The following is a 22,044-nucleotide window of genomic DNA, read 5'->3' as shown; positions in this document are numbered from 1 at the left end:
GATGATAATGTTTTGTCCCGGACGTTTATCGCACAATGCACGATGGAGCTTGTGCAACATCTGGACATAATGAGCAGCATTGATGGTTTGCCCAGGTTCCAGGAATTCGGCTAGAATAAACCCCTCTGCATCCCAGAAGACTGTGCCCATTACCTTCGCAGCTGATGGCACTGTCTTTGCCTTCTTTTTTGGTGGAGAATGCAAATGGTGCCATTCCATATGCTGCCGTTTCATTTCAGGCTCGAAATGGTGAAACCAGCTTTTGTCACCTGTCACAATACAGAGCAAAAAATCATCACCTTCATGTCGATATCTCTGCAGCAGTTCTGAGGTGATGGCTTTTCGCTGACCTTTGTGGTCTTCGGTCAATAACCGCAGGACCCAGCAAGCACAAACTTTCCTATAGCCCAAGCTTTCAGTCATCTCCTGTATTGCACTGTGCCCTATTCCAAGTTTTCGGGCTATTGTGTCCACAGTCACATGCCTGTCATCTTGAATGATCTCATCCACTCTTTCCTTGTTGCGTTCAGTTGAGGCTGTTTGAGGACGACCGCTCTGAGGCTCATCTTGGATGCTGGTGTTCCCCTCTTTAAAATGTTTCACCCATATTCGAACACTGCTCACACCCATGCACACACTTCCATAAGCACGCTGAAGTCTCTGGTGAATTTCTGCAGCAGGGATTTCCTCTTTCACAAGAAATTTGATGACAGCACACTGGCAAAATGACATATCGTTGTTGGCCATTTTGTTAGGAGTGATACTGGTCACGTGATGCAAGCTATTGACATCACAAGACACTCAAGGTTAACACAACAGCTGGTTCCACCTACCACCATACTCTCTTTCGTCTGCTGTTCCCAGGTTGCATGCAAAAAAAAGTTGCTCATGACTTTTGGTACGACCTACATATTAGTGATGACATTTGACATGAGAGTTTACATGTTCTGTAGGTAGCAGAACTAAAAAAGAAGATGGAAACTGCAGAGGAAACTCTACAGGAACTGAGACAAACATACATGCAAGTATACAGTGAAGTGATGAATCAGCTGACAAGCCTCACACAGCAACGTGAACAGGTGCAAGAACAGCTTAACAAGTGAGTTTCATGCATGTGTTCTTCCTATTCGGTTCTCTTCTCAGAACTCTCCACATCAAATAGATTGATGTAGCAGTAATATTGTAGACTTGTATTTAGGAAGTGCTGAGTAGCTGCTCTTGTACTTTTTGTTGGTCTCTCCATGTGAATTCCAGGCAAGTACCATCAAACAGGCCATGACTGCCTCCTTTCATGATCTCTCATACTCATCATTCGACCATTTATGATCATTTTGCCATCCCATTCAGTGCTGTGTAATGTATTGGTATATATTTGATTATTTTCAGACTTCAGAAGGAGAACGACAATTTATTAGGAAAACACAGTGCCCATTCTCAGCAGCTGCAAAATGAGATGATAGACTGGCCTGACAAGGTGGAGGTAAAGCTTTTACATTTTTGTAAGGCATAAGTGATAGTTTTCAGATTAAAATGTGTGATTAAGCTAAATTGTAAGAACAGCTTTGATGGTGGTGGTGGTGGTGGTGATGATGACTACGATGACGACGAATAGAGCAAGTCTGAATCAGTGTCTTGATACTGGTGCCTCAGGTGGGCCTGTTTTTCAGTCAAGAGGTGAATATGGAATATGGCAGAATAATGATTGCCAGAAGAAGTACAAGTGTTTGAAGCAAAACTTGCCTCAGTGACATTGTGTTCACCACAAATCCCATAGGAACTGTTCTGAGATTGAACCTTCAGCTCCATGGTGAGAAGCTGGCAATTAACCACCTGGGCTATGGCATGACCATAGTTAACTTTAATGTAGTTTTTTTAGGATTGAGAAAAATATTTGACATGCAGATTAAATTAAACTGTCTCAGGACTAAAGGCACATTTTCTGTTAACAGTGTTAGATCCTTGAGGTCTTAAACCAAAGAGTTTGTCCAGAAAATCCAGAACAAATTTGACCATTGCCACAGTAAAAAAGGTAAAGCTTTCCCTGTAACAAGCTGTGGATACCCATTGGGTTGTGAAATGTAGAGGCTCCCACCGTTTGTAGACAGTTGGCTCACAGATGACAGTGAGGTTGTCAGCCTTTCATACCAGCCACTGTTTGCCCCCAGGAAGATTCTTGGTATCATTTCTGTCAGAGGCTGAGTCAACCTGTAGGCCATGTTGCAGTTGGAAGAACTAGGTCGATTGAAAATTCAGTGACCTCATCGGGAGTCGAACCCACAACCTTGCAGCTTGTAGCATAGTGCCTCAGCCAGCTGTGCTGTATGCGCCGCCATTGCCACAGTATATGAGTTAAAACAGAGGATGGTGTTAGTGTCTAGCAGTACATAATAAAATAAAACCTGTATGAAACAGAACTTTTCTTAATATAGAGAAGCCTTTAATTTGAAAGTTTATATAACAGACAGATTTCTTAACAACAAAATAGAAGAAAAAGATGTGAATCTAGCAGCAGATAATCTGCTTGAATATTTGTTTCCTGTTAATATAATTTTATTCCATACTATGCTTTCTGTCACAAATGGGAAAGATTTAACAATTACAACTTGACCTATAAATCCATTGCAGGACAGTTTTCCTGTTAGTGGGATATAAATGCCAAACATTGAAGAATAATGTAGTTCTGTCTGGTTTCTTTTATTTGCAGGATCTTCAGGTATTGTTGTTGAAGTTTTATGAAGAACTAATTGCTGCAAAAGTAGCAAAGGAGACTATGGAGGAACAAGAACAAACATTGCGCTGTGAGATACAGTTAATCCGTGACCAGATGAGTGGAGAACATGAGGAACGAGTGAGCATGGAAGATAGTCTCACTCAAGAACTGAACAACATAAAGTAACTAAATATCAAATGTTGAATACTGTCATACTGCATTAATTGATAATTCTAGTTGACCTGGCAACACTGTTCATACCACACCACACTGTATGCTAGTTACCTAGTTCTAATTGATCTGGCAACATGATAAAGTCACTGGCACTACACTACACCATCCTAGCACTAGTTGTTTTTATGTTCAATATTATGTCCTTGTACCAGATTTGGTAGTTGTTTTCTATTTGGTGATTATTTGTAGAAAGTTTGTTGTGTTTAAAGTGATCATGTATGCAGTACTAAACCCAAAGAAAACTAAAATTCATCATCTTAATACAGAGTGGGAAAAACGGTTCTGTTTCAGAGGTGAAATTGGGTTGTGTATACATTCCATATCTTATGAGTATGACACCTTTACAAGAAAGGTAATGTTAGAAGCCTTTATAAAAGCAAGCATGGAAGTTATGATACTGACTTTTCTTTGAGGATTGAACTCTGCAAAAGAAATTTGAAAGCAGAGGTGCAACAGTCAAGTTTTATAAAACCTGTAATTAAATGAAAAGAAGCTTCCGTAATGTCATTTTGGATGAGTTGTGTTGCAAAGCATAGTCAGAGAAATACTGAGAGAGGCATTCTTAGAGGTTAGTGATATATTGTTTGAATCTTTGAAGAACAAAGCTAAAGTGACCCTTCTGTTCACTGCATACAGTTCTCATGCAGAGCGGTCTCAGCAGCATGAGATAATGAATTGTGATTTGAACACCTTATAAACATGTTTGTTTTTCTGTGAAATTTCATGATTACAGTTATAGCTGATACTTTTTAACTTTGAATTTTCATCAGAATGGTTTTTGATGATTTTGATGTAGAAGAACTTTTATAAATCATACCTCTTAGAGGAAAATTCATGGTGAAGGTGTTGGCATTGCTTTTAATAAGTACATGGAAAAGAAATATTCTCCATTTTACAAAGTTGTGTGAATGATTACTGACGGAACAGCTGCTGTGACTGGCAGAAGAAATGGATCTTTTGTGCACAAGAAATCAATCTTCTTCTTAAGGAGGAGGAGGAGAACTGATGATTCGTTTTAATATAACATGATGGAGTTGCCACTGTATATTTTGTGTAGATGTGAGTGATACTCAAAACTGACAAGATCTGATAATTGGGGCCATAAAATGCAGCGTGACAGTGACGAATACTTTTAGTTCTTGTATAAATTTAGAAAGAGGTGACAGCATAGTGCCTTACTTCATACAAAATTGCTCACTACTTACATATTATGACTGATAAATCTGTTATCTTTCCACAGGACACAACTTCATAAATATGAAAAGGAGCGCCATAAATACAAGGCTACACATGAGGAACTTGAAAAATTAGTCAAAAATAGTCAGCGAACAGCAATGGATTTTGAAGCTCAACTCACAGATGCTCTCAAAGTAAAAGTATGTATGGTAAACTCAGTAATAAATGAAAAATGATAATATTAGTAGTCTGATTTTTGTGAACAGATGCCATCATTGTTCGACAGATTAACCATTTCACATCTAAAAGTGCATGAATGCATTGTTGTGAAATTGATCTGTTTTACCAAGAATGCATAAATGCATGAAGAGCATGTTCACACATCTCCAGGTTTTTATCAAGTTGCAGCTGTTTTCTTTATTCTCCCATGGCCTTGTGTTATATTGACATTTAGTAAAGAAATTTCTAACTAGTTACCAGTATTTATTATTTTGATTTGTTTCATTCTGGTCTGTCACACTAACAATTACAAAGACAAAACAACTCCGTCCAGTGTGACTATTGAAGTTTTTACTACTTGAAAACTTAACACCCTTCCATGTTTCGGTCCCTATAGACCATCATCAGAGGGACATCAGTACTTTTTGGAAACTACTATCACAATGGGTAAACATTAAAAACAACACAGCATGCCACAAACAAACCCAGGACGATACCAAGAATCTCCTCAAGAGAGACAGGCGGCACAAGTTCAGCCCCCGTCAAGAAAGACAATAGGAGAAGGGACATGAACCTACTTGGTTTATAAATTTTAACTTAAATAACAAAGTTTTAAAAACTATATACCAAGAAAGCTGCTGTAGTTGTGGAAAAGTTGGATTTTGTATATATTGTGCATTACAGACATTGTATATGTATGTATTTTAACACCCATTGTGATAGTAGTTTCCAAAAAGTATCGATGTCCCTCTGATGATGATCTATAGTGACCGAAACATGTAAGAGTGTGAAGTTTACAAGCAGTAAAAACTTCAGTAGTCACACTGGACGGAATTGTTCTGTCTTTGTAATATTTATTATGTTTGAAGAGTTTTGCTAAATTATGGTAAAGATGTACTAGTGATAGTTTTGCCTAGGACATTGTTCCATGATGCAGATGGGCTAAGCTTAGATAGCCAGAGTTACTCAGCCAATGAAGGAATTGGCTGTGGACAGGATGATCCAAGTTTGTTTCTTGGCAGTAATTTTTCTTTCTGCTACTACATCCAGACTAGCTCTGGTTACCAGATGATTTTTCTGTGAGGATAAAGCAGTTGGAACTTGAAGCTGACCACTTACTTCTGTTGTTGATCAAGGTCTACATTGCACTGATCTGTACCCCTGCACCATCTGTGCCCCATGGCATGATGTGTAGACCACAGAACCATTTAACCTCATTTGAAACTTAATGATAAAATATGGATTATATTGTCACATGTCTGGGGTTCTATGCCTGATAATAACGGGTTCTGCATCGGATGATTGGATTTATTGATAACTTATATTATGGTCACTGATAGTTACAATCAATTACAACAGCTCACAGTTGATGACTGCCTAAGACTCACTCCATTCCTTACTGGACTACGAGTGTCTTCTCTTCTCCTGTGACTAACTTGGTTCTGATTTACAAATTGATCCCTTCTCAGCTTCCATTGTCTGCTGGTTAACATTCCACAGCTGAACTCTCAACTGTAGGATGACTGGAGAATAAATGAATCAGTTCTTCTCTGAACGACCGCTTATATAGTCTCTAGTAACCATGGAGAACGTTTGTTAGTTCTGTAGCAACGGTCTGGTTTCCAAGTGTTTAGCCATTGCTGTGGGAATGTGCCTAGTGAGCCCTTGTTTAGTGGTGAACTATTCTGGCTTTCAGGCGTCATGTCACAATATATAAGATGTTGCTCAAAGCCATACCAAAGCATGGTTCTGAAAGCTGGACCTGACCAAAAGAGATAGAAATATGTTTCACTTTCTTTTTAAAGAAAAGTCTTTCAGACAATATATTGTCACATGTTAATGACTAGATATGGGTTTGGATTGGTAACTGGATTTATTGAATGCTTATAACTTATAACTACAAATAACTGTAACAGTCTCACTGATTTACATGCCTTAAATCTTTGCAGCTACAACACTTATTCAGTTGTTACTAGGTAGGAGCTGCTAACAGTGCAACTCAAGATGGTCTAACTGCAAACTCTGACCTCTGACTGGTAACTTTTCCTTTTGGTCCTCACTGGATAGCCTTGCATGGACTACAAAAAAATTTTCTTCCAACAGTTTCTCTTTTGTTGCTTCAGAAACATATTGACTTCGCTGTTGCCCAGCAGTGGCCGCCTTATCTTATTAAACTATTCTGGCTTCAGGCTGTCATGTCACAAAATGTATGGAATTAGGAAAAAAAATAGAATTTAGTAACTTGACTTGTTACTAGTCACCTGAGTAGGTGCAGCATGTTATTTGGATATACCTCTATGATGTGGAGCCTGCTTAAGCTTTACCTTCTTGTAAACTGAATGGATGAAGAGATGTTGGAAAACCAATACTAAAGTTAGTGGATTGAGAGAGCTGGGTATCATCAGCTGGAAACTGAAGTCACTGGAGAGATATGTACACAGAGCCATGGTTTAGAAGACCAAGACTTGGGCCACACTGCCGCATTATGAAGGAGCAGATATAGTAGCAGTAGAAAATCCTATGTCCAGTCCTCCAGCAGAGGACTGGCCTTGTCCGATGCCTGCAACTTCAACTTAAATGCATCCCGTGCTGTGGTTCCTTGTTATTCTGTAATAAGGGTGGTAAACTCATGAAATCATGGAGGTTGTGGTGGATGGGGGACTGAATATTCATGTATATGTGGAGAAATAAGAATGGTTATGGAATTTATGTGGGGAAGCATCTTGGAGAGCATCAGCTTGGGAGATCAAGAAGGAGATTGTAGAATAACATTGCAGTAGATCTTAAGCAGGTGGATTGTGTAGCCATTAACTAGGTCAAGATCATATCTGGTTGCAGCCTCTAGTATTAACAGTGTTTAACCTTTGGGTTTTAATCAGAAGGCCAATTACTCATGCTTATGTAGCAAGTCAGCTTCCCTTCAGCTCTTTTTAGTTCACTGAACACATTCATCTTACCATCTTATCTGGTGCTAAGTAAATTCTTAAGTTGATGGTATAACTGTTCATGCAATAAGAGGTGGAGTGTTAGCTCAGACATGAAGGGAGCAGGTGGGCTGTTCACTATATGTAAGCTAATGAATGAATTTTGATGTGGGTTGCTGCCACCAGTATGTACTGTGTTATAAAATAAGTATTTATGATTTGTCTACTTGCCTGTCAGATCATTTAAACATATGCTTGTTCAGAAGAGATTTTATTTCCTCATTCTATGATGTGACAGTACCATAGTCTGATGCTTCCCCAAGTTACATTGTGCTTTTGTCAGTTTGCTATACAGTTAGTAGCAGAAGGCATAGAACTATTGTTCCTGTTATATTGTTTGTAGATTATTAATTTGCATTATGTTAAAAAGTGGTATAACTAGTTGGCAGTGTGTAGCTGGGTAGGAGAACATGGGGTTTCTCTATCATTGTAGAAGTGTGTGGAATTTGCGTTATGTTATTAATGAATTCTTGAACTGAACACAGTAGTTAAATGGTTAGCAGTCCTGCTTCACATTAGGAAAGTCCTCAGGTTGACTCAGCCTGGAGACCAGGTGGCCTGACTGAAGATCTTGTGGTTTTTGTGTTCCCCAGATAATTACCTTAAAATAGGCCATAACTTCCTCCTTGCACATTACAAAATTGACATTTGTGATAATTTTCTCTTTACGTGTAATCCTGTAGAACCTCTGCAGTTGAAACAATGTTGGTATTAACTGAAAAATTGATCATTAATCCCTCAGAATTCTTTAGTGCTCCACTCCAACAATGAATGTCTCTAATGAATGTATTTTACATTTCAGAAACAGTTGGAAGAGCAAGTAGCTGAGTTGAAGAGCCGTGTAGGTTCGTTACAGCAGGAGTTAGATAATAGTGAAGCAGTGCAGAAGGACTTTGTGCGGCTCTCTCAGTCACTCCAAGTTCAGCTGGAAAGGATTCGTGAAGCAGACACTCAAGTTAGGTGGCAACATGATGAAGACATAGAAGAGTGTCAAGGCTGTAGGAATGGGTTTTCCTTTACACGTAGTAAGGTATGTACATGTTTATTACAGTTGAAGTATAGACTTATAAAAACATATCTGGAACAAACTAATTGTCCTGCAATACTTATTTTTGTGTCAGTTAAAATAGTAACTCAAAAGTTTTTTCTTTTTCTGATTTGGTAGTGATATATTTTAAGAAAACTCTAGACAGGGCGTTTAATGTGATGTAAAACAGTTTCTGATAAATGGACTGCAGGGAAAATTGTAAATAATGATCCCCCAGATATCTGGACTTAAGTCTTAATGACTTCTGCTGTGGGATTATGTTTAAGATCATGCCTATACTTCACCCTTACCAACTGAGCATGGCCTGAAACCATGAAGCCATTGCAACGCTTGTACAAGAAACCTTGCAAAAAGTTTGGGACAAGTTCCTGTATTAGTTGGATATTGTCAAAATTACCAGCAGAGCTTCTTTTGAACTTGTGTGAACTGAATCAGATATATAGAGTAAGTTGAAATTGAAGATTCAAGAAGCTACACAGAAAGAAATAAAAGAGAGAATCAAACCAATTATTTTCCATTAAAAATCTTGTTTCCATAATCTCATATGATGTAGTTTCCATTTATTATGAGTGGTTTTATGTTTTTTAATACAAAATTCATGGTCCCCCAAAAAGATTTCACTTACAGTCAGGTTTCCATTTAAAACAGATGCCATTATATGAGGGTTGGAACTTTAATAGTGGCAACTATATATTTACAACTGATACAAAATAGATGCATATTTTGAAGTTTTACTGTCCTTCACTGTAGTCACCAGCATTGTGTACAACCCGTTGCAAGCCATGTGGAAGTCATAGGATACCTTTAGCAGCACCTCTTGTGTTGATAGTTCGAATGGAGCAGTCTACTGCCTGAAGAATCTCTGGAACAGTTCTGAAGCGAATGCCACGAAGTGGTTCCTTCATCGTAGGAATCAAGTCAAAGTCACAAGGGCTTAAGTCCGGTGGGGTATGGTGGATGGTACAGCACTTCCCAGCCCCATCAATTGAACAAATCAGCCACAGCTTGCGCTGCATGCGGCTGAGCATTGTCCTGCAAAATGATGGGTGGGTTCTGCAGAAAGTGTCACCACTTCTTTCTCAAAGCTGGTCTCAGTTTGTGTTCCAAAAATGAACAGTAATACTGCGCATTGACGGTCTGCTGTCAGGGAACGGTATGTGTTAGAATAACACCATCACAGTCGTACACGAGAATCACCATAACTTTCACATTCCTGGGGTTGTGACAAACTTTTCATTTTCATGGTGACCCATAATGACACCATTTGTTCGATTGGCGTTTCATTTGTGGCTTGTATGATTTGGCCCATGTCTCATCCAGCGTAATGATACGGTGTAAGAAAGCCTCTCCTTCGTGCTCATAGCGCTCCAAGTGGTTATGAGCAGTATCGTATCGTAGCCATTTCTGCATCTGTCAGATCATGCGGAATCCATTGTGATGCAATTTTTCTCATGCCCAGGCGTTCCTTCAGAATGTGAAGCACAGTTGTATGCATTAATCCTGTCTCTCGGGCCAGCTCACGAATCATATGGCGTTGATCACTCTCCAGTAACGCGGAAAGTGCATACACTTCTTCTTCACTGACACTAGGACGACCTGGCCGACACATGTCTGCAACATTTTGGCGTCCCTCGTTGAATGCTTTTACCCACCTTGCCACTGTTCTGTAAGGCAATGCAGATTCCTCACAAACCTCTTGAAGACCTTGATGACACTGTCGTGTTGTATGGCCTGTGGCACATTCAATCTTTATCCAACTCCGTTGTTGCTGTTTTGAAAACATCGTGACAACCGTCACCTAACTTGAGGCTCTGTTCTTGTCACTGCACATGTGTGTGATGTGGGAAGGAAGAGTCAATTTGCTCTGAGGTAAGGTAGATATGTAACTAATGTGTGGTATAAGCTACATTATTTGGTTCTGTTGCATGACGTCTCTACAGCAGTGTTGCCATTATTAAAGTTCCAACCCTCGTAGATATGTTTTACTGTATCTGGTTTGAAATTGCTGTCATGACAAAGGTTTTTCATAATTGTCCTTAGTGAGAAAAAAATGTAATGCTTGTTTATAACATCCATAATTCTGTTGCAGCAACACTGTCGTCATTGCGGACGTATCTTTTGCATCAGCTGTCTGTCTCATACAGTACACAGTGGACCTAACCAACGTCCCTCTAAAGTGTGTGATGTCTGTCACACATTACTTGTGCGTGACACTGCCCCATACTTCAGCACTGAACCACCACATACACCAGACTAATTTTTTTTTATGTCAAGAATCGTCACTTTACTTCAAAAGGTTGTCTTGTCTTGGTTTTTTTTTCATATATACATAGTCATTACACTAAAATAATGTTATTTTTTTATACTTTTAGTTTATTGATATCTTGTTAAGTAGTTCATAATCTTTTCATATGACAGTGAAGTCTGGACAATATCCTTTGAGGGTCATTTTAACTAATGTCATTCTGTTGAAATGTGAATGATGAACCTTGGTTGAGTATATAAACACAGATTGGCTGGATACTGTTTTGCAATGTAACATGTTTGTTTTGGAAGAAGCTTCTTGCACTTCTGAGGGGCTCGCTGTCTCCATCATCAGAACAGAAGTTAAGAGAGCTGGGATAAACACATACATGCAGAGAAGAAACCAACCAGTGATGAGCTTAGAATCATTTTGAATTTGGTATAGATCACTGAAGAATATAGCTTCATATAATGTCTATAAAAATATAACTTTCATATCAGTATTCTGTAGGTTTCCTGTTTCCTACCATAGACCAAATACTGAACAACCGAAGAAATTAAGAAATGTACTGTTTAGATTTGCCGTTGCCAGCATGTACAGAAATCAAGGCTGCTGCAACAGTGCAGAACTAGAGCATTATTTTATGTTAATTACACATTCACTTTAATACTAGGTGGTTCAAATATGACCGGGACTGATTTTTTTGCAAATAAGCTGCACTGCGCAGCAGCTGTGCGACCTTGAGAGAGTGATACCACAACCTCCACCCTCCCTCCTGTTAGGGTTAGAACCTGTTCAGTCCTGTCTGGAAGTTGTTAGGGTGATGAGTGAACAGAAGGTACCGCGGAGCGTGGAACAGCGCATTGTGATCAAATTCCTCGGAGAAAACGTCCCGTCCGCTGAAATTCACCACAGACTCCAACAACAGTATGAGGAAGAGCGTCTCTCATGGACCCGTGTGTTTGAGTGGTGTAAGTGCTTCAGAGAGGGCAGAGAGCGCGTGGAGAATGAACCACATGATCGTCGGCCGCGAACATCTGTCACCAAGCCAAACATTGATCGTGCAGACGCACTTATTCGTGAGAATAGGCGCATCACTATCAAGGAACTTGGAGCAATGCTGTCCATCAGTGTTGGTAGTGTAGAAGACATCGTGAAATACCACCTGCACTATCGCAAGGTGAATGCACGGTGGGTACCACACACTTTGACAGATGTGAACAAAATGGTGCGCATGCAACTTGCCAGTTGTCTCCTACAGCAGTTTGAAGACAAAGACAAAGGTGATGCATTTTTGAAGTCTGTAGTGACCACCGATGAAATGTAGGTGCACTACTTCATTCCCGAGTCCCAGCAATCATCACGTGAGTGGCGGCATACCAGTTCTCCCAAACCCAAGAGAGCGCGGAGGAGCCGTTCGGCTTCTAAGCGGAAGAGAGGTGGAAAGTGGGTAGCCTTCCTTCAAGACAATGCATGCCCCCATACGGCCAAAACAACAATGGAAACCCTCCGGAAATTGAAATGGAACCTTCTGGCACATCTGCCGTAAAGTCCCGATTTGGCACCAAGTGATTTCTACCTGTTCGGAAGGGTCAAATCAGACTTGCAAGGCATGCGGTTTGTGGATGACGCCATCATCCAGGATATTCGGGAGTGGATACACCGCCAGCCACAAAACTTTTTTGAAAAGGGCATCAGGATGCTTCCAAAACGTTGGAAAAAATGTGTTGACGCCGGAGGAAAGTACGTTGAAGACTGACATGTGCAAGTAAGTGTTTGGCAATTTTGGTTTAAAAAAAATCAGACCTGGTCATATTTGAACCACCTTGTATCTTATAATCTTTAGGCTTAAATGCTGTAATGATAATCATTTCCTTGTAGATATGATTAGTCACTGTTATTTTTTTATTACAGGAAGTCATTCATAGATGCCACATGGCTACTAGAAATTTACGACATTTTTCTATGTGGATGAATTTGAATTCTATGTGAAGGTTGAGAGTGTGTATGTTTGTTCCTAGGGAAGCTATTTTCTCCAGTTGTCATCATATTGTCACTTTTTCTTTGCCAAAAGCATATGCATGGATGTTTTAATTATTATGCTGTTTGTTGTTAATTAAAATGCTGAGTGCTTATGCTGGTGATTATAACATTCTACAAAAATTTGTGATAGGTTATTCAGTGTGGGTCCTAGTGCAAAAGCTGGAGAATTGGTCTAATTTTCTAATGAATCATATAAGAACAACGGTAAATATCAGACTATGAAGGGAAGTGGTTATTTTGAGGGACATCTAATATCTTGAGAGAACTTTGTCATTTAATCATGCATTCATCTTCTCCAGCACAAATTGACTGGTTGAAACAATTATATACCCCAGCCAGAACCACATTTACTTTTTATAAAGACTGCAATTGACTTGTTACAACTTTTGCAGTTAAGAGATTTAATATACTCTTACAATTTGTTGGTTTTATCTGTGTGTTTGTATGTGTGAGTGTGCGCACATGCATGTATGCATGTGTGCATGCATAGTAATTTAACCCTAGCATTCTTGACTTTGTGCTGGACATGGAGGTGGCATTTCTTTTCACAACAGGGGAAGTTCTTTCTTCAAAATGTTACGCAACATGAAAATTCAAAACACCAGCACATTTCATCTGTGAACTACCTTTTCGGCAATGCCTGTTTACAGCCTGATGTAAACTTTATAATCTGTGGCAGTGGGATCAAGTGCGTTTCAGAAAGAGCTGTGTTGAACCAGATTCTGATTTCATAAAGCATACATATATATGTACATCATTTGGAGGGAGAGTTTATACAACATACAGATACAAACATGTATGGGGATTTTAAACTTTTGTAGCTCTGAATCATTGTGAATTTCATATTCATAATTTTATTGCATGGAAGTGCAGATATAAAGTGTCCAATTAAAGTCTGAAAAGTGTTTGTCGTTATGGTAAGGCACTTGTTAATGTGAAAAGCAAGAATGAAAGTTAAATAGTGTTTATTAGGTATGTGCAAGAATGACCTTTTCAGTTCAAGACAAGATCAAGATGAAAAATTTTAAGAATGAAGATAACACTAGTGACTTTTCCACTGTGCACAAAAGTGTACTGCTGTATTTGCCTGAATGGAAGATTATTCCTCAACCAGTAAGATGACTGTACACTAGGAAACAAAACAGCACAGTGAAAGTAAATTATGAATTAATTTCATGGGAGCCTCAACGTCTCACATCCTATGGGCCTTCATGGCCTGTTAGTGGGTGAGGGGGGGGGACTACTGCAAACGTGTGAAAAAATAAATGTCAGGGAACAAGTTATACATGAAATGTATTGTGGCAGGTAGACCCATTGCTGGGCAGTGACTGCAAGGTAAATATACTACAGCTGTTACTGAGTAACGGCTTTGCAAACAAGAATGTTTCCATGGCACCTATTGAACTACAACAATGAGGAACAGTGTTTCTGTGCAGTGTGTGCCAAGATGTTATAAGCAGGACAACTAGCGGAGACAGTTGAGTTGAGTTTACTGAGCCAGTCAGTGAAGAGTTATAGGATTACTGCAGTTCAGTTGTGAGCTGTTGCTGTTAGAAGGTGCAAACTGAGGCCTGCGACAGTTCAGGGACCCAGAGGAAGAGGAACATCTGCCATTGGGAGCCACTACCAAGTAATGGCTAGGGATGACTGAACACACTTTAGGTGTATTGTGGTTACAGTGATCTTTGGAGTAACTCAGTGAGACTGTCATAGCCATTTGTAATTATGTTCTGTAAGTGTCTGGTAAATCTGATTACCAATCCAAACCCCATCTGTAGCCACACTCCATCATGTGACAATATTGAGTTAGTTTCCTTCTTGAAATCACTAGCCTTTATTCAGTTTCACTGGTCTCATTGTGTTCACCATTCCTGTCATATCTCTCAGTTTCACTGTTTTTACAATTCCCATTTTATTATTGCATCTCATGTCTACTGCCAGTATTCCCAACTTCTTTCTCAATCTTTCCATTTATTTCATTGGATATACAACAGTTTTTAAGTCTTCTGGTCATGATTTCTGGAGAGATCTGTTGCCATGGTGCCACAGTGGATTTACACTGGACCTCTTTGTTGTTCCCATGCTGTCAGAATAAAGTCTCCTACGAAGAACAATTCAGTGTACAGTTGTTTCAAATGATCCATAATAGGTTTTTCATTAGTATGAATTCTACGNCTTCAAGGCGTACCATTCACTGCTGAAATACTAAACAACCTGCTTCCATGGCCGAGATACAGGGCGCCCATATTATAAGGTAAGGTTATAAAACCACCATTTAAGATCATTTTAGTGAAAGTTTCATGTTCCTATCTCATAGAATTTAAGAACAATGATGAATAAATAATTTTCGAGCAAAATTTAAATGGCCGGCTGAATATATTACCGCAGGAGCCGCGGCCGCGGAATTTAAATGACCACGTCAAAGTGTTAAATAACCTTTAAGTGCGTCTACCACAGATAATTCCTCATTTTCTCAGCACTACTCGTGGTCTTCTGTTGCATACAACTGGTAACCTTCCCTTCATCAGTTCACTTAGTCATCCATCTATAAGTAATTTTCAAGGAGTGCATCCTGTTGTGTTAACTTACACTTTGTTACTGTTTTTCCATCTCAGTGCAACAACTATTGTAATCTTATTCACATTCACTATGTATAATGAGTTTATTGGTTTTAATAGTATGACAGTGTATATTCTCAAATTATTGAATTGTGTTTACATATGACTTCATATATTACAGTATAACACCTGTTACCAATGTATCTGACTTTCCACATAGTTAATACAGTCATCATTTGATCATACCATTCTTATAAATTGGAATAGAAGTTTTATATTAAATGGATGCCTAGAGATGTACATAAAGGCTTTTATAATAAATTATTTAAAAATAAGAACCTTTTTAAGTTATAAATTACACTCAGTGAATTAAAATTTTGCTCATTATGTTGTGCTTAAATATCTTATATAAATACTATTTATGTTTGAGTCCATTATGGCGTTTATAACACTAAAATGTGTAGTTATTTATGAATGTTGTTTTGATTGTGGTCTAGTTTGCTTTATTACTACTCCCATTTGATTTCCTTATGGACCAGCCACACAGTTCGGAGCTAGTTGTTGTGATGTTCTGTCCTGTTTATTTCTATGTTTCCCCGGTCTGGTTTTCTTTGTCTTGGGTTTATCCACCTTTCGCATTTCTGCATCTGGCTTCGTTGTGTGTCAGATGGTAACATACCTTCCTGTTTTTGTTGTTTCAATCTTTGATTGTTTGCCTCAGGAGACACTGTATACTCCTGCCAACTGACAGTTATTTGTTCTGCAGATTTAACCATCATAGTTTTACAGTATTAACCACAACTGTGGTGCCTGATGCTTTTTAACTCATTATTCAATTGCATACTGGTACTTCTTTTTGTCACATTATCTGCCCTTTTTATGTCCAATACTTGTATTAGCACAGAGTTTTATGATATCATAAACTGGTAAATTGCCAGTTTTGTTTCATAACTCTGATGGTACATCAGGCAGTTTTGTGGCTGATGACCTTGAAAGATGCTTGTGTTAAAATGAGGAAGGAATTTGTTTTCCATTCAGTCAAATATGATACCTATGACTTTTGACCCTGGTGTGCAAAACAAAGGCAGTTACCAGAAAATTTTCTAAGTTTTAGAATGAAAATTAATGTTCAAATCAAGAAATTGTTTTCTTGATTCATCTAAAAAATTCAGAACTTTCACATGTCTGGTGTTGAGTGTTGTCTGTGGACATGTCCCCAGGAATTGATGCCTAAAAGCTATCAGTCAAATCTTTATTCTGGCTGAAATTGCACTGTAAGTAAGCAACAACTATTTGAAGACTGTGCATATATATTTGCAAGAAAATAATAAAATGAACTAAAAATGTATGCAGGTATATTTACATTTCCTCACTTTTATTAAAGTAATAACAAATTTACAGCTGATGGCAAGAAACCTTTAGATTCAAAGGGTTAAGCATTACCACATTGCAAAACTCACTGTTTTGAGTATGTTTAAATAGGTTAAGTTACAATTAAGTTTGTATTCATCAGAGAAATAGTATGCAATTTACTATGATTCATGGATTTAACAGGACAATAACTTAGTATATGAATGGAAATAACTTGGGAAGCATAACATTGCTAGTTTTTAGCGCCATGCTGAAGAGAAATCATTTGATAACATGAAAAATATTTATGCATAATATTCATGGGAAATTAATTATAGATTTGATATAAATAAGGAGATATTCATGTGAAATAATTAATTTCTCAAAAATTGCTCTTTATAAAAAAATTATGTGACCAAATTCAAGTATTTATCATTTATTATTTAGATCTGTAACACTTGTCTAAAGTTTTTTTAGATATGTGTAAAACTATTTATAACCTGAACTACAGTACATCACATAAAAAATGTTTAAAGTGAAAGAGATGTTTATCATAAAACGATATATTTCATAAAAATGAGCCATCTTAATAACATGACATGTTAATTGTGGAAAAGTGCTAAGTTCTTGTAATAAGTATAAAGCAACCAGTTGGGCTGAACACACTGTAATGAAAGTAGGCTGATAATTATTTTGGAATTTCTTTAGTATGAATAAGCATGGTTGTTTTCAAGTTGATGCTGCAACTCTGAACCGTCATTTTGTCTGTTACAATACAAGTTATTTAAAAATAGCCTGTTGTATTATGCATTACATATACATAGTAAGATAACGCCAGACAAAACACTACTCCCTAATTCTATTGCAGTTGACTACGACATTGTTTCTGTTTATGTAATCTCAATGTCAGCTAGTACTTCATGCAGTGATGGGCAAACTTCAAGATATGAAGGTTTGTACATTGTTAACATCTGTGGGACCCAGAATCCCAAATATTTAATAATAATAGTAATAATCCACTGACATTTCTATTATGGAGGATCATGTTATGATAAAGGTTTCTCCATACTTATACTTCCCAATTCTCCGATAAGCACTCTTCTTACATCTGTGGCCAGCCTTCCCCTGCTTTATATATATATCCCCATTCTTTGTCTCTTCAGCTAGATCCCCCCCCCCCAGTAATTGTTGACTTCTTCACTGTTATGCTTCAAAGGAATTCTGTTATTGTTTATGTTAATGACATCAGGTTATGCCCTCACAAATTGTACTTTAAACAGTACAAAGGATTCAAAGAGAATTATGGTTCACATTATGTGAATGTATTGACAGCTATTGAGATTACAATGTTCTTGAATTTAATGCTATTGATCATAAATCTTTTGGTGGAACCACCTGTATCCCTGAATACCAAAATCTTAACATTCACTCCCATGAGAACCAGAAATCTTGTATGTCATGATTGATTTGCACACCAAGGAAGCTGCCAGTTTGCTAGAACAACTCAGATGTGGAATAGCTACAGCATTACTCATTTTCATGTTGAGAAATTGAATTGTATGCTAGAAAAGGTTTTCTTTTCATGTTGATGTAAAGAGACATTTGTGGTGGAAGCAACTATGTACATTGGCAACTATGACTGCTTAACTATTTTACTGAAGATAGTGAGAAATATTTTATTTTAATCAGAAAATGTAACAGTAAATTTATTAAAGCTGGCCACTCCAGATTTCAAAGTTTTATACATATGTATATAGTAAGTAATATATGTAAGCATAAGGTCTCAAGACTTAACCTCATTTTCTTAGCTCTGCATCTGCCCTTGTCTTTGAATTCTGTAGATGTATGAGAGGTAAAGTACCAACAAAAATGTGTGCACAACTTAGGGAAAGAAGACAAAACTTCCAGAATTTTCAGGTGTACTGAATTTAAATTGCTTACTGAATTTAAATTGCTCTTATGTGGTGCACGTTATATCATAAACATGAGTAATTATGTGCATACAAAATGTGCTCAGTCTTTGTTTCCACTCATCACCTCTTTGAAGTGACTGTAAAAATAATATCAGACAATAATATAATACCTGGCTGCTCAGTAAGGCCACCACCTTTATCCTTGTACCTCATGTGTGCTGTGATTGATGTGACAAATGTGTGAGTGACCACTTAATAAGTTTTGTGTTAGATTTTGAGTTCTCTAGTTACTGCAGTATGAGGGAGCACTGTCATAACAGCATTGTTTGACATTATTTATATTTTATTTCAAGTTAGGTGACAAGTATGCAGTGGTGAGGCAAAATAATATAGTAAAGGGATGTTTGTTGTTATACTATCTGCAAGTGACAGGAATGCCATCAGTTTTTAGCTGTCGTGCTGAGAGACAGATACTGGCTGTTGTATTCAGGTATAACCATACATCTGTCATTTCTTGTAATAGCTGTGTACCTTTGAGGTGGGAAATGTTATTACTGAGATGTATTATGCTAGGCTGCATTGTTCTTAGTCAGCTAAAAGCATACTTGATTGCATCTTCCTGCCCCCTCTATCAGGGCATTCTTCTCTTCACTTGCTGGCAGTAAGATCTGATACCAATATAAGTATTACTTGGTGGGGATCTTGCTTTTTAAGAAATGAAAATGGACTGTATCTCACATTAACAGAATGTGGGTGCTAATGTGATAACTGTGATATAAATTGAAAGGTTTTCTTTGTTAACAGGCATACATTTTGGTAAAGTTAATTATAATTATAGCCATAAGTCTAGTTTTGAGTGTGTGAGAGAGAGAACTATTTTAAATGAAAAACTGTACATCTCTTTTTATATAGGGTATTTGATTCGAAGGTTTCATTGTGCATATGAACATTTCTGCTTATTGCAGTAGTACTCCATATATTTATTTAGTAATTTGTGACTCATATTGCATATTTGAAGCCAGTATAATTTACCAGTACTGTTAGACAGGTCATGGTGTTGTTAGAGAAAACAACACTTTCATGCATCTTTATTGGAGAAAAGAGTGAGTAATCAGTGGTCCATTGAGAAGCAGGTGATAAAACAAATCAAAAAGTGGATTCCAGAAATGTGAAGACCAAATAAATACTTTAAAACTGAACATACTTCATTTTATTGAAATTCCAAAGGTCCTTATAAAACAAGAAATTATTCTACCGCTTGGAAACACAGTGAACTGTATGGAGGTCATCCACACTAAGCAGATCATAATGTGAATGCAGCTGATGATTTTGTAATTCTTTCTATTTATACTAAATATAAAGAGCTGAATATAAGATTGCAGGCATAAAACACAAAGAGGTATGTGTACTGTAGTAGAGAAAGAAGGTGATACAACCTTTTGTCTTAGGGCTGAAAATCTGTAATGCCCTGTTTGATTAGTTTCTCCCTTCACTTGTGATTTGAGGGATATTTGTACTTTTTCTAAAATATGACCTCAAGCATAATATGCAGAATGGAACATAACAAAAATTATGTCTTTATGGCTGAATCCATCAGTGAAGGCAAACCTTACATAGCAACAGCAGAATACAACTGAGCATGTTGGTGTAACAGTAATGCTTTGGATTTGTATTCTTGAAGATATCTGGTTCAAGTCTAGGTCAAGTTACTGGCTATATTGACAGAGGTTCTTCCTGGTTTGTCTCTAAATGAATGCTGGGATAGTACTTTAAATTTGGCCATGTAGTGCATGCCAGAAACAATTAAAAACCTTAAGGTAAAATGTTTGGCAGAAAATCGATTTTGCGTCATGACTATTTTCTTTTCCTCACAGCACCTTCAACAGTATTGGAAAATCCACTGCACCAACCTGATTTATCCCTGTATGATTTTTCAGGTTCACAAAATAAAATACCTCTGGAAAGAATTTTGGAAATGATTTCTAGCATGTTTCTGGGAATGACAGACCATTGGAATGTGCATATAATCAGAAGGCAGGTGTTGAAGGTGTTAACACCCTCTAAATGTGTGACATGTCAACACCTGTAAATTGGGTTTATGAGCAGATGGAAACTGGAGAAAATATTGTGGCATGTAGACCTTTTAGTAGGTAACCATCGCAAACAAATATGTTTCCATGGCAGTGAATCAACATGCAACAACAAAGGACCTGCTGGAAGTGATGTGTTCTGTGGCCTACTACTCAACAGCGTGGTATACATGCCTCTGCAGCAACAGTTGAAGAGCTGTGCATTCTATGGGATCCATGCTGAGGGGTTATCAATGGGGCAAGTTTGAGCTTAGTTCAGTTATGGGGTGTTTGCCAGATGGTAAAGATGTGAGTGCCAGTGTTCAAATCCATTACTATTACCAGAAAACATCTAGTGAAGGCAGATGTGTGTTATAGTTGCAGTGATATTTGCAGTGTGTAATTCAGTGAGACTTATTGTTACATGTAGTTACAATCTGTAAGTGGTCAATCAATCCAATATCCAATCCAAAACCCTATTGAGATTCACTCTTAACATGCAACAGTACGTAATAAATTCTCTACAGTAGGCTGGCTAAAGCAGTAACACTTTTGACATGTACTGAGATGCCTGGTTGAAATCTTGGGTTTGTCACCAACTATCCCATTAGAGATTTTTTGTGCATTTATTCTGTATCTCCAGAAAAGTGCCAGGGTAGTACTGCAAATTAGGCCACAACTGCCTCTTTCTGCATCCTTCCCAATCCATTATTTTCTAATTACCCTACAATTGGCTCTTAACATAATATACTGACTGGTGATTTTTCTTGCATACACTTATGACACAGAAATAAGCAGTTCAGCATGCCATTAGGCACATATTAATCTAAGACCTAATGCTGTGTTCACTGTTTTGTCCATTGTTCCCTGGCAACTGTTGCCCTTAGGACCATGTGCTCATGCAGACCTTAACTTCGTTTCCAGGTCAGTATCTGAACAGAATATGGATACAGTTTCATATTTTTCATTAATATAATGAAGCACAGTGTGAAGGATGTGAAGACGATGCCTGGGGCAGATATTGACTCTGACCACAACTTACTGGTTGCCAAGTTCCGAACCAGGTTGAAGAAAATTATAAGAATCCAAAAGCGCAGACCTAGATAGGATTTGGAGAAGTTATATGCTCAAAGACAAAGCATGCGGGAGACCCTAGAAGAGAAACTCGGTGCAATTGAAGGTGAAAGCGGAAATGCTGAAGTGCAGTGGAACAATATAAAAGAATGCATGTTAGATACTATCAGTGATTTGGTTGGTAAAGTTGAGAAGATAGCAAGAAAACCATGGGTTACACAGGAGATGATGAGTAAAATGGAGGAGCGAAGGAAATGGAAGAATGTCAACAATGTCAAGATATGTAATCAGATTATAGAATTTCAAAGAACAGGATGTNAAAGAGCCACGGACAGGGCCAAAAAGGAATATCTTGTGAAGATATGTAATCAGATTATAGAATTTCAAACAACAGGCCGTTATGATTTGATGTACATGAAGA

The 22,044-nt window shown here is 37.9% G+C and overlaps 1 protein-coding gene across 2 annotated transcripts in view; it reads left to right on the top strand.

The window, feature by feature from the left end:
* The window catches only part of LOC111864335 (rab GTPase-binding effector protein 1), a 30,281-nt gene extending 18,957 nt beyond the window's left edge, over positions 1–11,324 (top strand). For both annotated transcript variants that reach the window (XM_023851520.2, XM_023851519.2), the window contains exons 10-15: positions 954–1,099; positions 1,387–1,480; positions 2,705–2,892; positions 4,185–4,320; positions 8,126–8,353; positions 10,461–11,324. In XM_023851520.2, coding sequence (XP_023707288.1) covers positions 954–1,099; positions 1,387–1,480; positions 2,705–2,892; positions 4,185–4,320; positions 8,126–8,353; positions 10,461–10,628 — 960 coding nt within the window. In that variant the 3' untranslated portion in view covers positions 10,629–11,324. The remainder of the gene's footprint in view (positions 1–953; positions 1,100–1,386; positions 1,481–2,704; positions 2,893–4,184; positions 4,321–8,125; positions 8,354–10,460) is intronic.
* Positions 11,325–22,044: the final 10,720 nt, after the last annotated feature.

The sequence above is a fragment of the Cryptotermes secundus genome, unplaced genomic scaffold (assembly GCF_002891405.2).
Source record: "Cryptotermes secundus unplaced genomic scaffold, Csec_1.0 scaffold216, whole genome shotgun sequence".
NCBI classification, from domain to species: domain Eukaryota; kingdom Metazoa; phylum Arthropoda; class Insecta; order Blattodea; family Kalotermitidae; genus Cryptotermes; species Cryptotermes secundus.
The sequence above is the reverse complement of the archived record's forward strand: the minus strand, read 5'-3'. Positions and strand labels throughout refer to the sequence as shown.